This window comes from Mchenga conophoros, linkage group LG3 (assembly GCF_057382185.1).
Source record: "Mchenga conophoros isolate Kocher_MC1m ecotype Shallow Benthic linkage group LG3, M_conophoros_male_GT1.1, whole genome shotgun sequence".
Lineage (NCBI taxonomy): Eukaryota > Metazoa > Chordata > Actinopteri > Cichliformes > Cichlidae > Mchenga > Mchenga conophoros.
Window position 1 is genome coordinate 64551170 of NC_140528.1, and position 18213 is coordinate 64569382.

Genomic DNA, 18213 nt, shown 5'->3' on the forward strand with positions numbered 1-18213 from the left:
TGTAACTCTCCGGTTGCACAAGACTGTGTGCCAAAGTGAGGCGCGACATTCCAGGTAACAGGAGGAGGACCTGTGGGCGGAGAATACACCTGGAGCACAGGTGGGTCCGTCTGTGAAGGTGAATGTCAGAGGGAAGTCCACACTGATGAAGAGCGTCACTGTAAACTGAAGAACAGAATCTGTAAAGAGTCAAAGATGTGCAACTTTTGCCTTTCTGAGAAATTTCTTTGGCGTTAACACATTTCAATAATAAAAATATAATAAAGTACAGTATATCGATCGGCCCTGCAGTCAGACGAATCAATCATCAATCTCTGTGCTGATGCTGTTTCCACTCAAACCGACCAGATTCTGTAACTTTCCTCTGTGTTTACCGTTATAAGCTTTGCTCTCTGCTTCTGCTCAGCTGGTGACATCCGGGTGGTGTTCAGGGCAGATGTTGCTGTTATGGGATCAAACACGTCCATCATCCACACAGTGCTACTCCTGCTGCTGAGGAGACGATGAAGACGAGACCACGAAGAACAAGAAGATAAAAACGGGACTCTGGTTATTTAGGCTTATTAATCTTTACTGTGACACTCTGACATGTGTCATAATAATGATATATAACAATACATAATAATAATGTGTCAGAGTGACCTATTTGTAAAAAATATATCCGGAAGTCTTAACTGCTGACCTTTTTTATTTAGCACACTATAAAAATATATAGTGCATATAATAATTCGACATATTATTATTTTTTTGACAGGGGGAAATGGTGAACATAAACATTATACACTGAATAAGATGCATCTCATTAGACTGGAGCTCTGTCTGTTTTTATGAACTACATTTACATGTCTGCATTTTGTTTGAGGACATAACGCAGGTGTAGTGAGCTTGCTTTTGTAGATCTTCTTTTCCTGCGTGGTGTCTGTGAACGCCGCATGAAGATTCACCCCTCCCCTAGTTGTCTAATCAGAGGATTTAAGTGTTTGGGACTCATTTCTGTCGTAGATGGCGACGATAACATTTGCGTTGCAGATCGGATTAATTTCCCCAGAAAATTATTTGGCTGTGGTGAGTAGACACGTTTGGTGAGGTTCCCTCTTAAGCATTGTGAGTGTAAACACCGGGATACAACTATAAAGCAGCATTTAGGTTGCAGTGCGACGTCACGGGTGTGTAACTGGTGGCACCCCTTGGGCACTCCTCCCTGTGGGTTGCCTCCCCACGTGGCCGGTCTTTAGCCAAATTGATTTTTTTTGAGGTGCTATTTTTAACCAGAACAACCTAGTGGCAGTGAATCTTGTACTTTTAAGCAATTTCTGGTTATAAAGTGTTTTAATAAATATAAATTATTCTATCTGACACATGTTGTTTGACATGCATGCAGGAGGCAGTACTGATGCTGTGTAATTAAATAGGACTTCCTTGTGTTAAAAACACACCACTTATTTAGATCATGCCTGTTACTGGTAATTTCTGGGGGAACACCAAGGTGCTCCTAGGCCAGCCAAGAGATATAATCTCTCCAGCGTGTCCTGGGTCTATCCCAGGGCCTCCTCCCGGTGGGACCTGCCCAGAACACCTTAACTGGCTCCTTTTAATGTGGAGGAGTAGCTGCTCCGAGCCCCTCCCATGGCCTAACTAAATTCAATTCAATTCAGTTTTATTTATATAGCGCCAAATCACAACAATAGTTGCCTCAAGGCTCTTTACAGAAAAACCCAACGATCACATGACCCCCTATGAGGAAGCACTTTGATGACAGTGGGAAGGAAAACTCCCTTTTAACAGGAAAAAAAACTCCATCAGAACCAGACTTATCTGCTGCGACCGGTTGGGATGAGAGAAGGAAGTCAGGACAAAAGACATGCTGTGGAAGAGAGACAGAGGTTAATAACAACTATGATTCAGTGCAACCCCCCTTTCCTGTCTGGTCCCTAGTGCAGGACCAATTTGCCATGGGAGACCCCTACCTTGGGGTCTAGCTCCCTGACAACAAACCCCCTGGGTTCCCTGGGACACACAAACCTCTCCAACACGATAAGGTAGCGATTCATGGAGGGGACTGAAACTTTATTGAAAAGTAAATGGACATTATGTTGTCACAACTTTTAATTGAAATATTCATCTTTGTTGTATACCATTTTATCTCTGAACACTAAAAACCTTTTAAAAGCAGGAATTTTTTTTTTAATTTGCAGAGTTCAGGTGTGAAATTGAAAACAATGCAAAGAATAAGTTCATAGTAGCCATGCCATTTTCAGCCCCTTTTTATTTTTGTGCATATTTTTAGTCCGTGCAAATATACATTTTTTTTTTCTTTTTCATTGTTCTCTGTACATGATATGAACTTTGTTTTGGCTGTTGGAAGTCACCTGGAAAATATCAATTAAGTAATATCAGCAAAACATCAAGAGTTGTTATGAGAACATAAATGCTCTCAAAAAAGCTCCACTTGGCTCTGGCATTTATCATCATCATCATGTACTGTACTGCACATGCTGCTCTGGCACTGTTGTGAAACCTGAGCCTCCCTCTCTTGGTAATGCTATTCTCTTTGTTACTCTTTGTCTGTGTGCCACTTGGTCCAGATGTTCCACAGGTTTGGCCCCAGCAACACAATGAATAAATGTTATGTGTGGTGCAATGTGTCTCTAATAGGTTTTAATATAGTAGGTAAGAGTCAAGTAGATGCAGGGCACCACCTTTTGGCCAAACTGTCTCCCATAAGGTCTTTGGTATGGCTATAAATTTTCCTGTTGACTTTTCATGAAACTTTAAAAAGGACATCTGGTGTAGAATTGACACATTTTCAAGAAAAATGCCAGTCATGTTTGAAACAGGCTGATATCTTTTAGAAAGACCACCATGTAGATGTAGAAGTAGAATAACACTTTGGGGACATATAAAGTGGTAAATATGTTTGTTTGTTTGTTTGTTTGTTTTAAATGCCATGTTTATCAGTCAAGTAGAATCAGAAGACAGACGATTGCTGATCTTTCTGAATAACTTTTTGAGTAACGAGATAAAATATCAGTTTACGTCAAAAATCAGTGCAAAAAGTGGATGCAGCATTAATCGTACCACTGACGAATGATTTGTGATGTATTTTCCCCACATAGTGCTTAAAAATGAAAACGTTAAGAATTGGACTGTGATGGTTATTCTCACTGTTTGGTTTTGTGTATTTGCTGTAATACTTTGTGTTCTATGACAAGTACAAACAAATATCAACAGAGAGAGGAGAAAAGAGTCAAAAGCACTTGTTGTGCAAGGATTAAAACATGTCAGTCTGTAATCTCATCACCAGTTTTCACCCACGTCAGCAGGAAAACACCTCCTTAAGGTGCATGAATTAATTACAGTTTGTCTTTTTAAAGCGTAGTCTGTAGAATATGGTTTGGTTCACAATATTAGAGCCTGAGATCAAAGACAAAGATAAAGTTTGGAAACAGAAGAGGACCCCAAAACAGTTTCTTTCTATTAAGCAAAAGCTGATTTAGCACAGGTCACCACAATGGCAGGGAGAAAGCTTCACAGGAGTGGGGACCACTGTAAAAGAGGGAGAGATGCGTTATTCCAAATTATGAAGGTGAGTTTATTAATGGAGGGCAGTGAGAAGAGATTGCTGATTTGGTGAGATGATGAGAGCCAGAGATTAATAATAAGTAATGATTTAATGCGTAGTGTGTATAAATGGGGTGATATGGTTTATAAGACCATTAAGATGGGGCCTGATTATTCAAGACTTTGTATGTGAAGAGCAAGATTTTGAATTCAATTCTGCAGGGAGCCAACGAAGGTAAGCCAGTATAGGAGAAATATGCTCTCTCTTGTCAGTACTCTTCCTGCAGCATTTTGATCGACTGAAGGCTTTTCGGTTTTTAGGACCTCCTGATAATGAATTACAGCCTAGAAGTAATAAATGAATCAATTTGTTTTTGAGCGTCACTCTAAGACAGGATATTTCTAATTTTAGAAATATTGTGCAAATGGAAGAAAGCAGCTCTTCATATTTGTTTAATATGTGCATTGAAGGACATATCCTGGTCAATAATGACTCCAAGTTTCCTCACAGTGTTACTGGAGGCCATGGTAATGCCATCCAGAGTAAGAGTCTGGTTAGATACCATATTTCTAAGATTTTCATGATTTTCAAGATTTACATCTTTAAACTTAGTTACAGACGGACATCTATTGTGATGAAACGTATTCCCCGCTGCTCTTTAATCCCTTACAGTAAATTTAAATGTTATGCGAAAATGACAGGACAAGAGACGGTTTTCAGGAAATACTGTTAAGATATAATATGTTTATAGAAATGATGAATATAAACAATTATTGTAATAACCAGCACACACTGAAATATTATTTTTAACATTTATATGGAATGCAATGCTAATAGAATTCCATGTGTAAAGCATTTGTAAAGCACTAACCTGCACTATTAGTATTTGTCCACAAGGTGTCACAATTTCTACCGCAACAGAGTTGAAATGAAATCTTTAAGGCCACAAGTTCAACTTCAGATCTTTGCTGGAAAATAAGCAAGCGCTCACAAAGTTACTGAATATTTTTCTGCAGCCATGAAAGTTTAAACGATAAACATTTTATGTATGTATGTATGTATGTATCTATCTATCTATCTATCTATCTATCACCGCAATATAGATTTTAGTCTATATTGCCCAGCCCATAGGAGACACCCCCTAGGGTGCTAAGATCCTGTGGGACTCCCAGATACAGACGGACAACATTGTGATGGCTAATCAACCGGACATAGTAGACAAACAGAAGAAGATGGCCGTAGTGATAGATGAAAGCAACTTCAGGTGATGTTGCTGATGTTGCTGTCCTAGGGGGCGTCTCCTAGTGCTGGGTGATATAGCTTAAAATCTATGTCGCATTATAATTCGAAGCATGTGCGGTAACGATATATTGTGATATATCTATCTTATATCTCTTCTCAAAATGACTGAACATACTTGGATACCAGATACATTGCAGAATAATAAACACACTTCAAAAACGTACAGAATGCCATTTCGAAAACATTTATTGTGCAAAACTTAAAGAAGAATGTTTAAATTACAAAACTTTTCAACTTTTTCCAAACAATGTAAAACAAAATTCTTAAATAACAAATAAAAATGAAGATAAATGCACAAACATTTTTGAATAAAAAAAATGCAGGTAAAATATCACTAAAACACAAAATTCTAAGTTGTTTAAAATAAAGTGCAAAGTGTAAATAAATAAACATTGCAATTCTTCCTGCTGTCTTGATTAATTATTTATATCGCACAAAAATAGAGCTGCACATATTTGAAAACCCTATAAGTTTAACAGGTTTCTTGTCTGTTAAATATCGAACAACAAATTTCAAACTTGCAATATGTAGCACAAATACAAACAAAACATCAGTGTTTATGGTCCTTGTGTGCAAATCAGAGGTTGTTCGCCAGGAACAGTTTGTTAACAGTCAGTGCAGATTGGTGGCATGTTACTATGTTACCACTGGTGCTGAATGCCCTTTCTGAAGGGGCACTCGTGCCAGGAATGCAAAGGTATTTCCTGGCTAGGCTTGCCACCCTGGGAAATTAGCCTGGTGCAGCTTCCACCAATCCAGTGGGTCAGCGTCTCCTTCGTCATCCAGTGCCTGCAGGTAACTCTTAAGCTCTATTTCAATCACTTCTCTGTCAGTGAGGGCAGCTGGGCCAGGCTGAGCAGAGCCTTTTTGAAAAAGCTGCCCAGACATCGTTTACTCCTCTTGGGTTCTTTCTGGGCTTTTCCGGCAGCTCCTGTGCTTGTGTGTGATGGTGGTGACTCTGTGGCAAACACAGCTTCCGTCTCTAGCAGTGACTGAATTTCTTGCTTTTGTGAACTCTCTTCGGTCATCAGCTATATATGATGATCTGAAGCGTGGCTCGACAAAGGAGGCCGTATCCAGAAGGTCATCAGTTGCAGGTTCTGAGTACTTCTAATTTAAATACTTGAGGATGGCTCTCTTTATGTCCTTCGTCAAGTCTGTGTCTTCATCAACTAGAGCATCTGCTCTAGTTTTAAGCCTAATCTTGAAAGTAGAGATAGTGTCTGTCTCCCGAATCCAAACAAGTCAGTTGGTACCAGGTGCCTGTTTTTTCTGTCTGCTTTCAGGACCTGTGATATGGCCTTCTTCTGTTCAAGCACCAGGTGAATCATCTGTTGTACAGACCCCCATCTTGTTGGTGTTTCAGTGATGAGGCCGTGAGGAGGCAGATTTAGCTCAGCCTGTGCATTAGCCTTTTCAAGTGTAAGAAAAGGCACTCACTATTTTCTTGCACTTGCCAGTTGCACGTTCAACACAGGCATCTTTTATGCTTCTCTCTAAGGACAAAATTGGAAGATATTAATATTAGTCCCATTACACATGCACAAGATAACAAAACATCTGTACAATCACATCATCAGCATGTACAAATACCAGCATTATCTAATCCTAGATAAAGCTGAATTAATTATTTTATTTGATGATTAACACCACACCGTACTCAGTAATACTACATATTAATGACTAATATATAATGTTAGGAGTAATTATATCAGATTATATTATATACTGTATAATGATATAATAAATAACACACACATTGTGTGTGTGTGCGCACATGTTAGAGAAATCCTGTGGAGAGTCATAAAATCAGGGGTTGACATTATTTTTTTGCTCTAGAACTCTAATGAGTACCTACATGTATTAATTGGTACGCACCAAAATTAAAAATGTTTTCTGTGTTTCGGCCCTGCTGGGAAGAGCGCGCCCTCTCTTCGTTATCATCGGACTACATTTCTCCAGTTCGAACGATATTCCGATGTCATTGCTATGCATCCTGGTAATCTCGTTCACTCTTGGCAAACAGCTTGATGTCATCCATGTACAGGAGGTGGCTGACAACTTCTCCATTCTGTAGTCGTAGCCAGTCTTGTTAATGATCTCACTGAGGGGGTTCAGGTCTATACAGAACAGCAGTGGGGACAGAGCATCTCCTTGGTAGATCCCGCACTTGATGGTGACTTGTGCTATGGGCTTGGAGTTGGCTTCTATGTTGTCCGGCACATTCCCATTGAGTTCCTGATGAAGGCTCTCAGAGTCCTGTTGATCTTGTACAGTTCTAGGCATTCCAGGTGTGGGGCATTGAGTCATAGGCCTTCTTGTAATCAATCCAGGCAGTGCACAGGTTGGTCAGGCTAGTCTTGCAGTTTCAGCTGACTGCTCGGTCTACCAGTAGCTGGTGTTTTGCACCTCTGGTATTCTTGCCAATACCTTCCTGTGCCCCACTCATGTATTTAACCATGTGCCTGTTCATCTTAGCCGCTATGAAAAGGCAAAAAGAAGGTACGACGAAAAAAAAAATCAAAGGAGTGAAAGGATTAGACCCATACGAGCATACAGAGCGGACTAAGACATTAGTGTGCTGCCCAACTTAAAACATAAAAACAACACTAAAAGTCCAGCGGCATCAGCGACAGCATTAAAATCCACTCAAATCGGAGCGGGGCACAGAAAACCTGGCGACGTCCCCGGCTGCCCTGTCTGTCTCTTCGCTCCGGAGTACTGGAAGAGAGAGGGGGCAGCGACAGTCACTGTTCTTTCCAGTGAAAGGGATTTCAGTGTGTCTCGGGACTTACCCCGCAATCCAGGCCCTCCGTTGCCTCTTCGTGACTTTGGAAACATGACTTGAACAATTTTTCTTCCATGAAGGAATCCGATAAAAAACGATCTCTTCACCCGTCGGCTTCCCATGGCTGTCATGTGACCGGCTATGGTAGTTAATAACACAACAGCTTCTTGCCAATCTCTGTGTCTCTGTTTATCTCTGTGTGATTGTTGTCTTATAATAGCTCGCGCGCTAGCCACTTGTACCTACAATCCTTTGCAGTTTTACCCCCGAAATGACGTCACATTCTCGAACTCTATTACAGTTTTTCTCCATTGGTTTGGCTTATTTCTTGAAACAGAAATTACATTCTCAAAACTCTAAGATCATTTGGCAAAACACTCTTACAGTTTAGCACAACACTATAGCTCACCTGCAAAAGCTCATATCTCTTCCAAAACTGTTCACTCAGGCTTCAATCTAAATCCCTTTCTCATTTAAACAGTCAGTGTCTCCAAAATGGCAAAGATCCTTCTCAATAGCTTTGGCTCATTTCTCGACACAGAGGACAGAAAAGAGTAGCCTCCAAGGTTTGACATCACAGATTGCACTCACACAACCAAGGAAATTATAACCATTTTTTATTCACACGCAAAGAAAGTTTTATACATATGTAAAAAGAAAATGTACATTACAGTAGTAAATTGTATGAACACAAAATCAAAAAACAAGGACTTATTCAGTGGTCGCTGTACTCATTCTCCCGCTCTTGTCCACTGTCTTCACCCTCCTGATTATTTACATGCTGTTGTCCGTCTGGTCCCCTGCATTGATCTCCTGTAATGTCGTCATACGCTGCGTCCATAGCATGGAGCAGGGACGGCTGATCCTGAGCATGATGCTCATACACTCTCCACCTCCAAGCAGAGAAAAACTCCTCTATCGGATTGAGGAAAGGAGAGTAAGGTGGTAGGAACCCCATGACCATCCTTGGATGCGTTGCAAACCAGCCCCTAATGAGTGGGCTATGGTGGAAATTGACATTGTCCCACACAATTACATAAATGGGTAGGTGAGGCCCTATGAGACCTCTCTCATTTTCAGGGATAAAATCGGTATAAAGGCGATCCAAGAAGATGAGGAGCTTGTGTGTGTTGTATGGGCCAAGACTGGGGATGTGAGTGGCCACACCATTCTCAGAAATGGCAGCACACATAGTTATATTAAAAAAAAGTTTGAGCACATTACCCCTATTTTAATTTCACTCCACTGGCTACCTGTACATTTTAGGATTGTTTTTAAAATTCTCTTATTTGCTTTTAAATCTCTTAATGGCCTGGCCCCCCCCTACCTCTCGGAGCTACTACAACCATATACACCTGCCCGTTCCCTTAGGTCCGCCAATCAGCAACTCCTTAAGGTACCGAAAACTAAGTATAAACTTAAAGGTGATCGTGCTTTTGCTGTAGCTGCTCCAAAGTTGTGGAATGATCTGCCCTTGCATGTTAGGCAGGCCTCTTCTCTCTCTGAATTTAAAAGTCTTCTTAAAACATATTTATTCGCTGAAGCCTTTGGCATTGATTAGAGGGGTTGACTCAATTTGTTTTAACATGTTTCAATTTATTGTATCTATTTATTTTATTGTATCTCATTTTAATTTTCTTTACGTATGCTATTAACATGTACAGCACTTTGTGAAACTCTGGTTTTATGTTAAAGTGCTTTAGAAATAAAGTTGGTATGGTATGGTATATTGCCCCCTCGCTGACCTGGGACATCCACTGTGGCCAGGTGGCCAATAATATTATGGCCACGTCTTCGGCCCTTGGCCAGGTTGAAGCCAGCTTTATCCACGAACACCAGGATGTGAGGGGTCTCATATCCTTCCAATGCCATTATTCTCTAAAATAGAGTAAAGAACATAAAATCAGTCATACAGAAGAGTCATATACTACAGTTAGACAATTACATGTTCTCCCCCACAGGTTCAATATACTACAGGCCACTGCTCCAGTGGTTCTAAACTAGTGATAGGCCTATGAGGAAGTACTGCAGGGTATTTGATAGAAAGAGGAGTGGGAAATACTGGTGACTTACTGAGATGTTACAGTAAAACCTACAATATTAGATAGATTTGATTGGGAGACAACAAAATAAGGATTATAATGAGAATTGTATCATACAGTAAACTGCAGGTTTCTGTTGAAATTGTTGAAGTCAGATGAAGCAAATACTGATTCTGAAATCAGGTAAATGAGGTATTGAAACCAAATAAGTGAACTACTGCTTACTGTGATTACAGGTAAGGTTATAATGAGAGACAACCAGTAACTGACTTACATTTATATACTGGTAGCGCAGCTCCTTCACTCTGTCAGAGCTCCTCTCAAATGGTACCCTGTAGATTTGTTTCATTGTCATCTGATGCTTCTTCAAAACCCAGTCTATTGTGGAGATGCTTATTGTGTTTATATTCTGGAATATATGATTGTCCTGAAGGATGGCATCACGGATCTGTCGCAATGTGATGGCATTATTTGCGGCCTCTTCCCCCTATTCCTCCACCACGCATTCTCAGTCTTCTTCTTCTTCTTCTTCTTCTTCTTCTCTTTCTCCTCTTTCTCCTCCTCTTCCTTGAGGAAGAACTTCCCCTTGTCCGTTTGCTTGGCCTTGTCTATCCATGTTCAGAGCCTCGGACTGGCTCTGGTCAAGCTCTATATATCTGTGTTTGGCAGCACACAATCATGGAACACACCTGTGTGTGACACTCCCCCTTCGTTAGTCTAGTTTCACCTGACTGTCAATGACTGTCATCAATTTATCAAATATTCAAAGAAATTCATATATGGTATTCATGGTATTATGTTCTTGACCAATTTTGACAATTGAACAGACAGTTGTGCATGCGAGTACTTATACAATGAAATCATGCTGACATGTTTTGGAGAGAATGATCATTAGACTGAGAATCAACTAATCAGTTTAGATCTACAAGATCTATTCATTTGGAAAATGTGCTAAATGTGGGCTAACTGTATAACTGTAGGCTACTTGTACTTAATCATTTGCAAAGATGCACTGAGACAATTGAGACATGTACTTAGGCATTTGCCACTTGATAAAATGAATGAGAAATGCCATTCTGTTGTGAACATTTGCCAAGAGGTTTGGAGGTTTGTCCATGTTATTTTGAGAATGTAATTTCTGTTTCAAGAAATGAGCCAAACCAATGGAGAAAAACTGTAAGGCCCATGATCAGTAGTGAGTCAGCGACCCTCCTAGGGACACTCCCACTAGGGGTTAAAGTCTGTGACTTTCCAACATTTGACCTTAGAAGTGAAGAACCTTCTCAGATGAGAGGTGAAACGTCTTCAAGAAACAAGTCCTGTCACTTTCCCACCTCAAGCTACTTAGACAAACGTGACTTCAATGACTGAGAACCTACACAGACATGTGTAGTGTAACAGTGTCAGACATGACATTTGGGAGGTGCAGATCATGAAGAGGAAAGGAGAAGAAAGAAAGGAAAAGAAAAAGGAGGAAATGGGGAAAAAAGAACAAAGCACAACAAAGCATAATGGATAAAGAAACAACCCCCTTGAAAAGAGCAGAAAGAAGACGAAAGCACCAGGCAGAGTGCCCACACCCAAAAAGCTGAGCCTGCCAGAGGCCAGCACGAACTGAGGACTGCCTCAGGGCTACAGGCACATGCATGCACAAAGACACACGCACATCCACATCAACCCACTGCTCTAAAACCCATTTAAAAACCTGTTAACTCTAATGTCTTATTCTTGCTATTAAACCTAGTACAAAGAAGAGCTGACAATTTGGTCCCGTTATAAGTGAGGTATTTAACACGACGAAGCAACACATGGTTTATTGTTGTTGTTATATAGATATGTGTATATTATAGAGATGTATGGCCTGGACCAAAAATACCAGGTGCCCGACTTCCTGTCCCAGTCCTGCCCTGTTTATGGCAGTGCTTTGTGTATTTACTCATTATGCAGTCAAGTTGTAAAGGTGCTGTAGCAACATGAGTACATATAATGGTAAAGGTTTGGAATAATTATTAAAATACAATTACACACGGAACAAAAAACATCCTGACATCTCACTCCTCTGTTTTTCACCCTGTGCAAACAATTTACTGAACTACTATTATTGTTTTTTCTTGTTTGTATAAGTCAAAACTTTTGTAACCTGAACAGAGACCAAACGGAAGCATTTGTTATGCCCCACAGGTAAGTGTTTGTGTTTCTGTGATCAGTTCTCTATAACTGTCTTTTTGTCATTTGTTACCATTGTGGCCTGAAGCGCTCAGCTTTATCATAAAGGTCACCTTTGTTTGGTTCTGAGTCCTGATCTACATTTGGTTCTGCTTTTTAAACTGATCTGGATTGGCAATATGTAGTGTTCAACACAAACATCAGTATTACATATATCATATTACAGCGTTTCAGTCAGTGTTTCAAATCATCTGTTTTTCTTCCATTGTGTTTACATTTAATCAATGTGACATTCAGTGTGCATTTCCACACATACATGTCAAAGCAAGACAAAAAATTCAGAATAAACGAGCTCCTGCTTTGTTTTGATATATCAACAGATAATAAAGTTAACCTTAAATTTATTTGCTGCCTTTGTTACTTTAAAAAACAAAAACAAAAAACCCCCATACAGGTCTTTAGTTCAACTACAAGAATTGATGGCATTAATCCCAACAGACACTGTTTTTGTGTCCGAGGCATGGGAAACTGTCCTCCACAGACTTAGGATGCGGGTCAGATCGCTCTCCTGGACTGAGCCTGTCTTGGTCGTGTTGTTTTGTCATATTGTGCTGTGGCAAGCAGGAGGAAGGTCCCAAATGCAGGACTCGGTACACACAGGGATGAACTTAAAAGGCAGCTTCATTTTGCTGTTAAACCTTAGGATACTACAAAACAAAACTTAACCTGGGAAATTTAAACTAAGACTAGAGAACAGGATACTAAGAGTTACAAGGGAACACTTAGCACAGGAAAATCACACAGCTAAGAGGGTACGAGACAGCAAAGGGCAATGGAAAGCACAGGGCTTAAATATACCAAGGAGGGAACGGGGGAAACACAGCTGGGATTAATTAGATATAATACATGGGACCGTCAAAGTAAAACAGGAAATAACACAGCCCATGTTTTTCAAGTCATTTTATTATCTAAGCAGCGAGCTCTGCTGCATCTGAGCTGTCAGCCTTCATGAAGTCAAGAAAGCCCTCATGTATGACCTCTCTGAAAGGTTTATCTGATGATCAGTGACATTTTATCTTTTTTCTGAAGGTCTTAGGTTTCATCAGCTATTACACCCAACTTTGTTTAACTTCCCTTTTTATTTCCTCTTGAACACTTTCTGCCGGAGTCTCTACTGATGGAGTGCTCTAACCATGTGTAGTCTCTGTACCACAAATGAATGCCCTCTTGCTGTGTCCATGTTGCGTCTTGGGGAAAACCCTAAGGACAGGCTGCACTGGACCCTCTGCTCTTGACTGGGAAATGTCTGGTGGGAAACAAACTGAATTAATGTTTCGGTCAGTTGTTCATATTCCTATAGCTTCAGAAAGTAATTTGAATGAGTGCATATTTTAGAGAAATTCAAAGACCATGTACAGAATGAAAAGCATACCATCAGGTCATACTGGAGCAGAACGTTCCTTTGACTCTGGTGGCTCAGCAAAATGCAGGGTTAAGTTTATTAACCTCACCCTGGTTGCAGACAAAGTCCTGTCCCAGTATGTGGCTAAAACACAAATATGTCACAAACTCCAAGCATGTATCAAGCTAAAACTATTCTTTCTATAAGACCAAATTATTTTTTCTTTAAAATTGAAGGAAAGAGTTGGAAGCTTGGACTCTAAACTTGAGTTGTGGTAGATGTGAAGATATGCAAACCAATAAGAATAAAGCCATTATTTTAAAGTTATGATAAATCATGTCACCAACCCGGTGTACAAATTCAGTAAACTTATGTTACATTTCACAAGACGATAATATAGTTTTGCCAGATTGCGATAATCATTTTTTTTCCAAGGATAACAACAACTCAAAATCACAGGATCTAGAAGAATCTACCCTGATCTCATTTAATCAACTATTATAAAAATAATTTTGTTAGGGATTTTATCAAGAGAAACACTACACTTCTGGTTTGTCAGGACATATCAGATATAGGAGTGGGTTTTGATTTTTCTGACTAAAATCGATTTTAAAAAATGAAGCGATTTTTAAAATGAAGCGAAATTGATTTATTACAATCCTAAATCAATTTTTAAATATAAAGTTATTTTGTGCGGTTAAATCTCACAAGAGTGTTTTGACAACTGGCGAACAGGTAAAACAGTAAATGAGAGCAGGTAAACAGATTCTGCAAAAAGACGTAAAAACAAAGCGCGGAACCAACGCATCAGAATCAGTCAGATGTCGGCTTTCTCCCTCGATGGCACGTACACTGACACGCCGTCAGAGCTGATAGATCGGCGGGCCTCCCTCATGTTCCTTGTGTTGTGTAGAAACTATAATTGCTGTATTGACAATTTACATTATTTACATTTTACAATTTACACTTATTACACTGACACCCCCCCCCCCCCCTCAAAAAAAAAAAGAAAAAGAAAAAAACCCCCAACAACCACAAAACACATCTACAGAGCATGAAACTCGATGTCTCCTAAACACACTTTAGCTCTGATGTGAATGTGGTGTTGTTTTATTTTGCTATCAAACCTCAGTATTTGCAAAGAGGAACTGGATGTTCAATCCAATTATAAGTGAAATGTTTAACACAGTGAAGCAACGTGTGGTTTGTTGCAATACTTTGTGCATTTACTCAGTATGCACTGAAGTTTTAAAGTTACTATGGGAACTTGAGCAAAATAAAGGTAAACGTTTTTAAGCAATAATTGTTATAACCCTATTAGATTCACAACAGAAAACATCCTGACATCTCACCTCTGTTTTTGAATTTCTGCAAATGATTTGTTTTAAATAAATAATTCAAATCCACAGTAAAACTGAAAACAGTGAATAAGTGTTGATAATGTTTTAGGGTTAATTTACTCATATTGTAGGGACACCATAATATCTTCTATCAGTCTATACATAGGTATAGGCCCCCTGAACTGTCTGCTCATCGCCACCCTTGCCGTCCGCACGGTAGCACGGCCCCCTGAACGGTCCGGGCTCCTGTGCTGTTGGCCTCCGGGCCGGTCCTCTGAGGTGTTCTGTTTTGGACTTTGTTTTCTTGAGTTCTGGTGTGTTTCCTTTTTTTTCTTTTGATTTTGGACTCGTGATTTGTTTTTTGACTTTCCAGTGCTTTGGTTTTGTTTTCAGTTTTTCAGTTTTCAAGTTTTAGTTTTCCCAGTTTAGAGTGTTTTCAGTTCTGCTTCTCGCCACCCTTTCTTTTGTGTTGTACTTCACCCTTTTGTAAATAAAGCTCACTCACTACTACGCAGTCTGCATCTTGGGTCCATTATTAATCCTCACACGGCCTGCCTCGGCACCCCGTGACACACTCTCTCTCTCTCTCTCTCTCTCTCTCTCTCTCTCTCTCTCTCTCTCTCTCTCTCTCTCTCTCTCTTTATTTTTATTTTTACCTTTCTGTTGTGATGCTCTGGACATTTCTAAACCTCACAAGTTCACCCTCAATTTTCAACCCAATTTCCTATGCTCTCACTCTATCTATCTATCTATCTATCTATCTATCTATCTATCTATCTATCTATCTATCTATCTATCTATCTATCTATCTATCTATCTATATATATATATATATATATATATATATATATATATATATATATATATATATGCACACACACACACACGTCAAAAAACTACCACTGACTGCCAAGATAAATTATTTCCATTACCATATCACAACTTCACTTCATCTTCAAAACCTTAGTACCGGTACACCAAACTTTCCGACAAATTTAGAAGCCTTTATTTGTGTATTTCCAGTACCCAGAGGAAGTACTGGGATCCTCTGTCAAGCTCATGTACATGTACTAGTATGTACAAATGCACACTGAATTTCGCATGTGATTATACACAAACAACCCCCCCCCCCCCAAAAAAACCCAACTAACAGATGATTTAAAACAGACTGAAACACTGTAATATAATATATGTAATAATGATATTTGTGTTCAACACTACATACTACCAATCCAAATTATCTGAGTCTGTCCAGAGTCAGTTCAAAAAGCAGAACTAAATGTAGATCAGGACTTAGTGTAAAACAAAGGTGACCTTTATTATGAAGCTGATTGCTTAAGGCTACAATGGTACCAAAAGAAGAGAAGGGAAGTACAGAGAAATGATCACAGGAACAAAAAGAGATCTATAGATAGATCTATCTATCTATCTATCTATACATATATATATATATAGAATAGAATAGAATTAGAATAGAATTCCAGTGGGACATGCCTTGATTTTGAGCGATCAAAAAATAATAGAATATAATTTTATATTTATAATTCAAAATCACAATAATCTTCCAATTTAGAACTACAAGTTAAAAAAGAACTAACATAAATAAAATACACTTCAGCTAATTACTTAAAAAAGAAAAATTATTTTCCCAAATCATGCGGAGCCACATGCGGCTCTTTAGTCCTTTTAGTGTGGCTCCGTGTGATTTGGGAAAATAAATTATTATTATTATTATTTTCCAACCCCTAATCTAGGTTAAGAAAACCCCCCAAAATTGATTCTGGATTAAGTCACTCAGATGGGTGGCAAAACACTTTTCCCACTAAACTCGCTATATCCCTCATAAAAACAATAGAAAAATAAAAAAGAAATGTAAAAATCTACATATCTATCTTGTATGAATGTATCAAATCTACCGCCCAATCACCACCAAAACTGAGGCAACTGATTGTACTGAGATTTTTTAAGTTGATGAACATATAAGCTGAAAGTTGTCAGAACTCCAGTATTTTGATTAAGGCAAGAAAAGAAAAGTAAAATGTTTAATAATTAATTTCAAAAATATTTTATAACTACAATTTAAAGTTTTCATTCATGTTTCCCATGAGAATAAGTTTAAATGTAATAAATTTAAAATGAAAGAGTACGACCCTTTTTCAGTTTAGCAAGACTTGTAATCCTTTTTAAAATAAACAAAAGTCAAAGGTCTGGTTATTGAAAACTCAAAAACACCAAGCTGCACACAAATCTTGAAAAAATATCAACGCATTAATTAATATTTCCTCAGTGCAGTCAATACTGCTAAATTTAAAAGCTTAAGTACATTTCTTCATTTTGAAAGTATTTTCTTGATCTCTACCAATAATGGACAAGAACCTATGTTGATCATCAAAGTGAGTGAAGTGGGTAGCACATTTGGTTTCTGGCAATATTAGTTGTTCTTGCAAGAGACTGAAATAAGAATTGTGACTTTCAAAAGGAGGACATGCAGAAACATATTCATATCAAAAAGTCCAGCCATTTATCTACATGGTCATGGTCATAAGATGAACTTCTCTTTGCTCATGTCTTTTACCTAACAATTATTCCTGGCCATTTTCATCAGTTTTGAAATATTCATCAACTCCTTCCCCCGAATTAACGATAAGACTATGCATAATTTTTGTAAAGAATAGAGAGAACTGTATAAAAATAAATAAATAAAATACCTTCTTATAGACACTGTCTATAGTTTAACTATTAGCTAATGGTGCCACTGAATGAGAATTGCTTTGCTCATGTGTCACTAAAACATAACTTCTCCTTTTTTCTTTAAAGTAAAGCTGTTTGAGATCATCTGTGGATCAGAGTGCAGCAGGCTGGATGTGATGATGGGGCACTCTCTGCTCTGCATGGCGGGCTTTTTCTGTAAGTACACTTCTGACTGTTTGAATGGCACTGACTCATTAACAAAAGCCTTACATTTTATTGATTTAAGCTTTCTCTGTTTCAGTGCTCACTACTGTCATCTGTGCATATGCTGAAGGTAGGAAACAGTTTTCTTTTGTTGCTGTTATCTCCTATAATACTCTAAATAATATCCTTCCTGTGTTTACATTTCATGGTACATTTAAAATTTCACTGAATGTATCGGTTAACAATTTAAAATGATCATATTAAGAGTGTAACCACTTGAGCAGAAGTTTAACTCAGGTATTACATAAACTGTATATTTACTAAACAGTTTGTTGCCTTGATACAAAAGAATTTCTTTCTGTGCATGTTTATCTGAACAAATCACAGTACTGATTCACAGAGGTGGGAAGAGAAAAAGTAACAAAACTTACTGTAGAATTTTCAGGTATCTGCACTTTATCTATTATTAAAATTTATTTTTCTGACAACATTTTACTTCTTATATTTTTAAACAAATATCTTTACTTTCTAGTTCTGACATTTTCAAAACAGACTTGTTACTTTAGGGTCAGCTATGGCGTTTATAATGTGAGATAAAAGACATCCAGTGGACTACTTTTCGGCAGTGATGGGAATAATGGTGTTAAAAGTGACATTTCACTAACTAGTAATCTGACTAATTAGTGTTTCTATCGTTACAATGCTGTTACTGTTAC

The 18213-nt window shown here is 38.6% G+C and overlaps 1 protein-coding gene across 1 annotated transcript in view; it reads left to right on the forward strand.

Moving 5' to 3' along the window:
* Window positions 1-989: 989 nt before the first annotated feature.
* The window catches only part of LOC146580106 (uncharacterized), a 326051-nt gene continuing 308827 nt past the window's right edge, over window positions 990-18213 (forward strand). Inside the window, exons 1-3 of the mRNA XM_085268041.1 lie at window positions 990-1065; window positions 17420-17509; window positions 17595-17627. Coding sequence (XP_085124167.1) covers window positions 17470-17509; window positions 17595-17627 — 73 coding nt within the window. The 5' untranslated portion in view covers window positions 990-1065; window positions 17420-17469. The remainder of the gene's footprint in view (window positions 1066-17419; window positions 17510-17594; window positions 17628-18213) is intronic.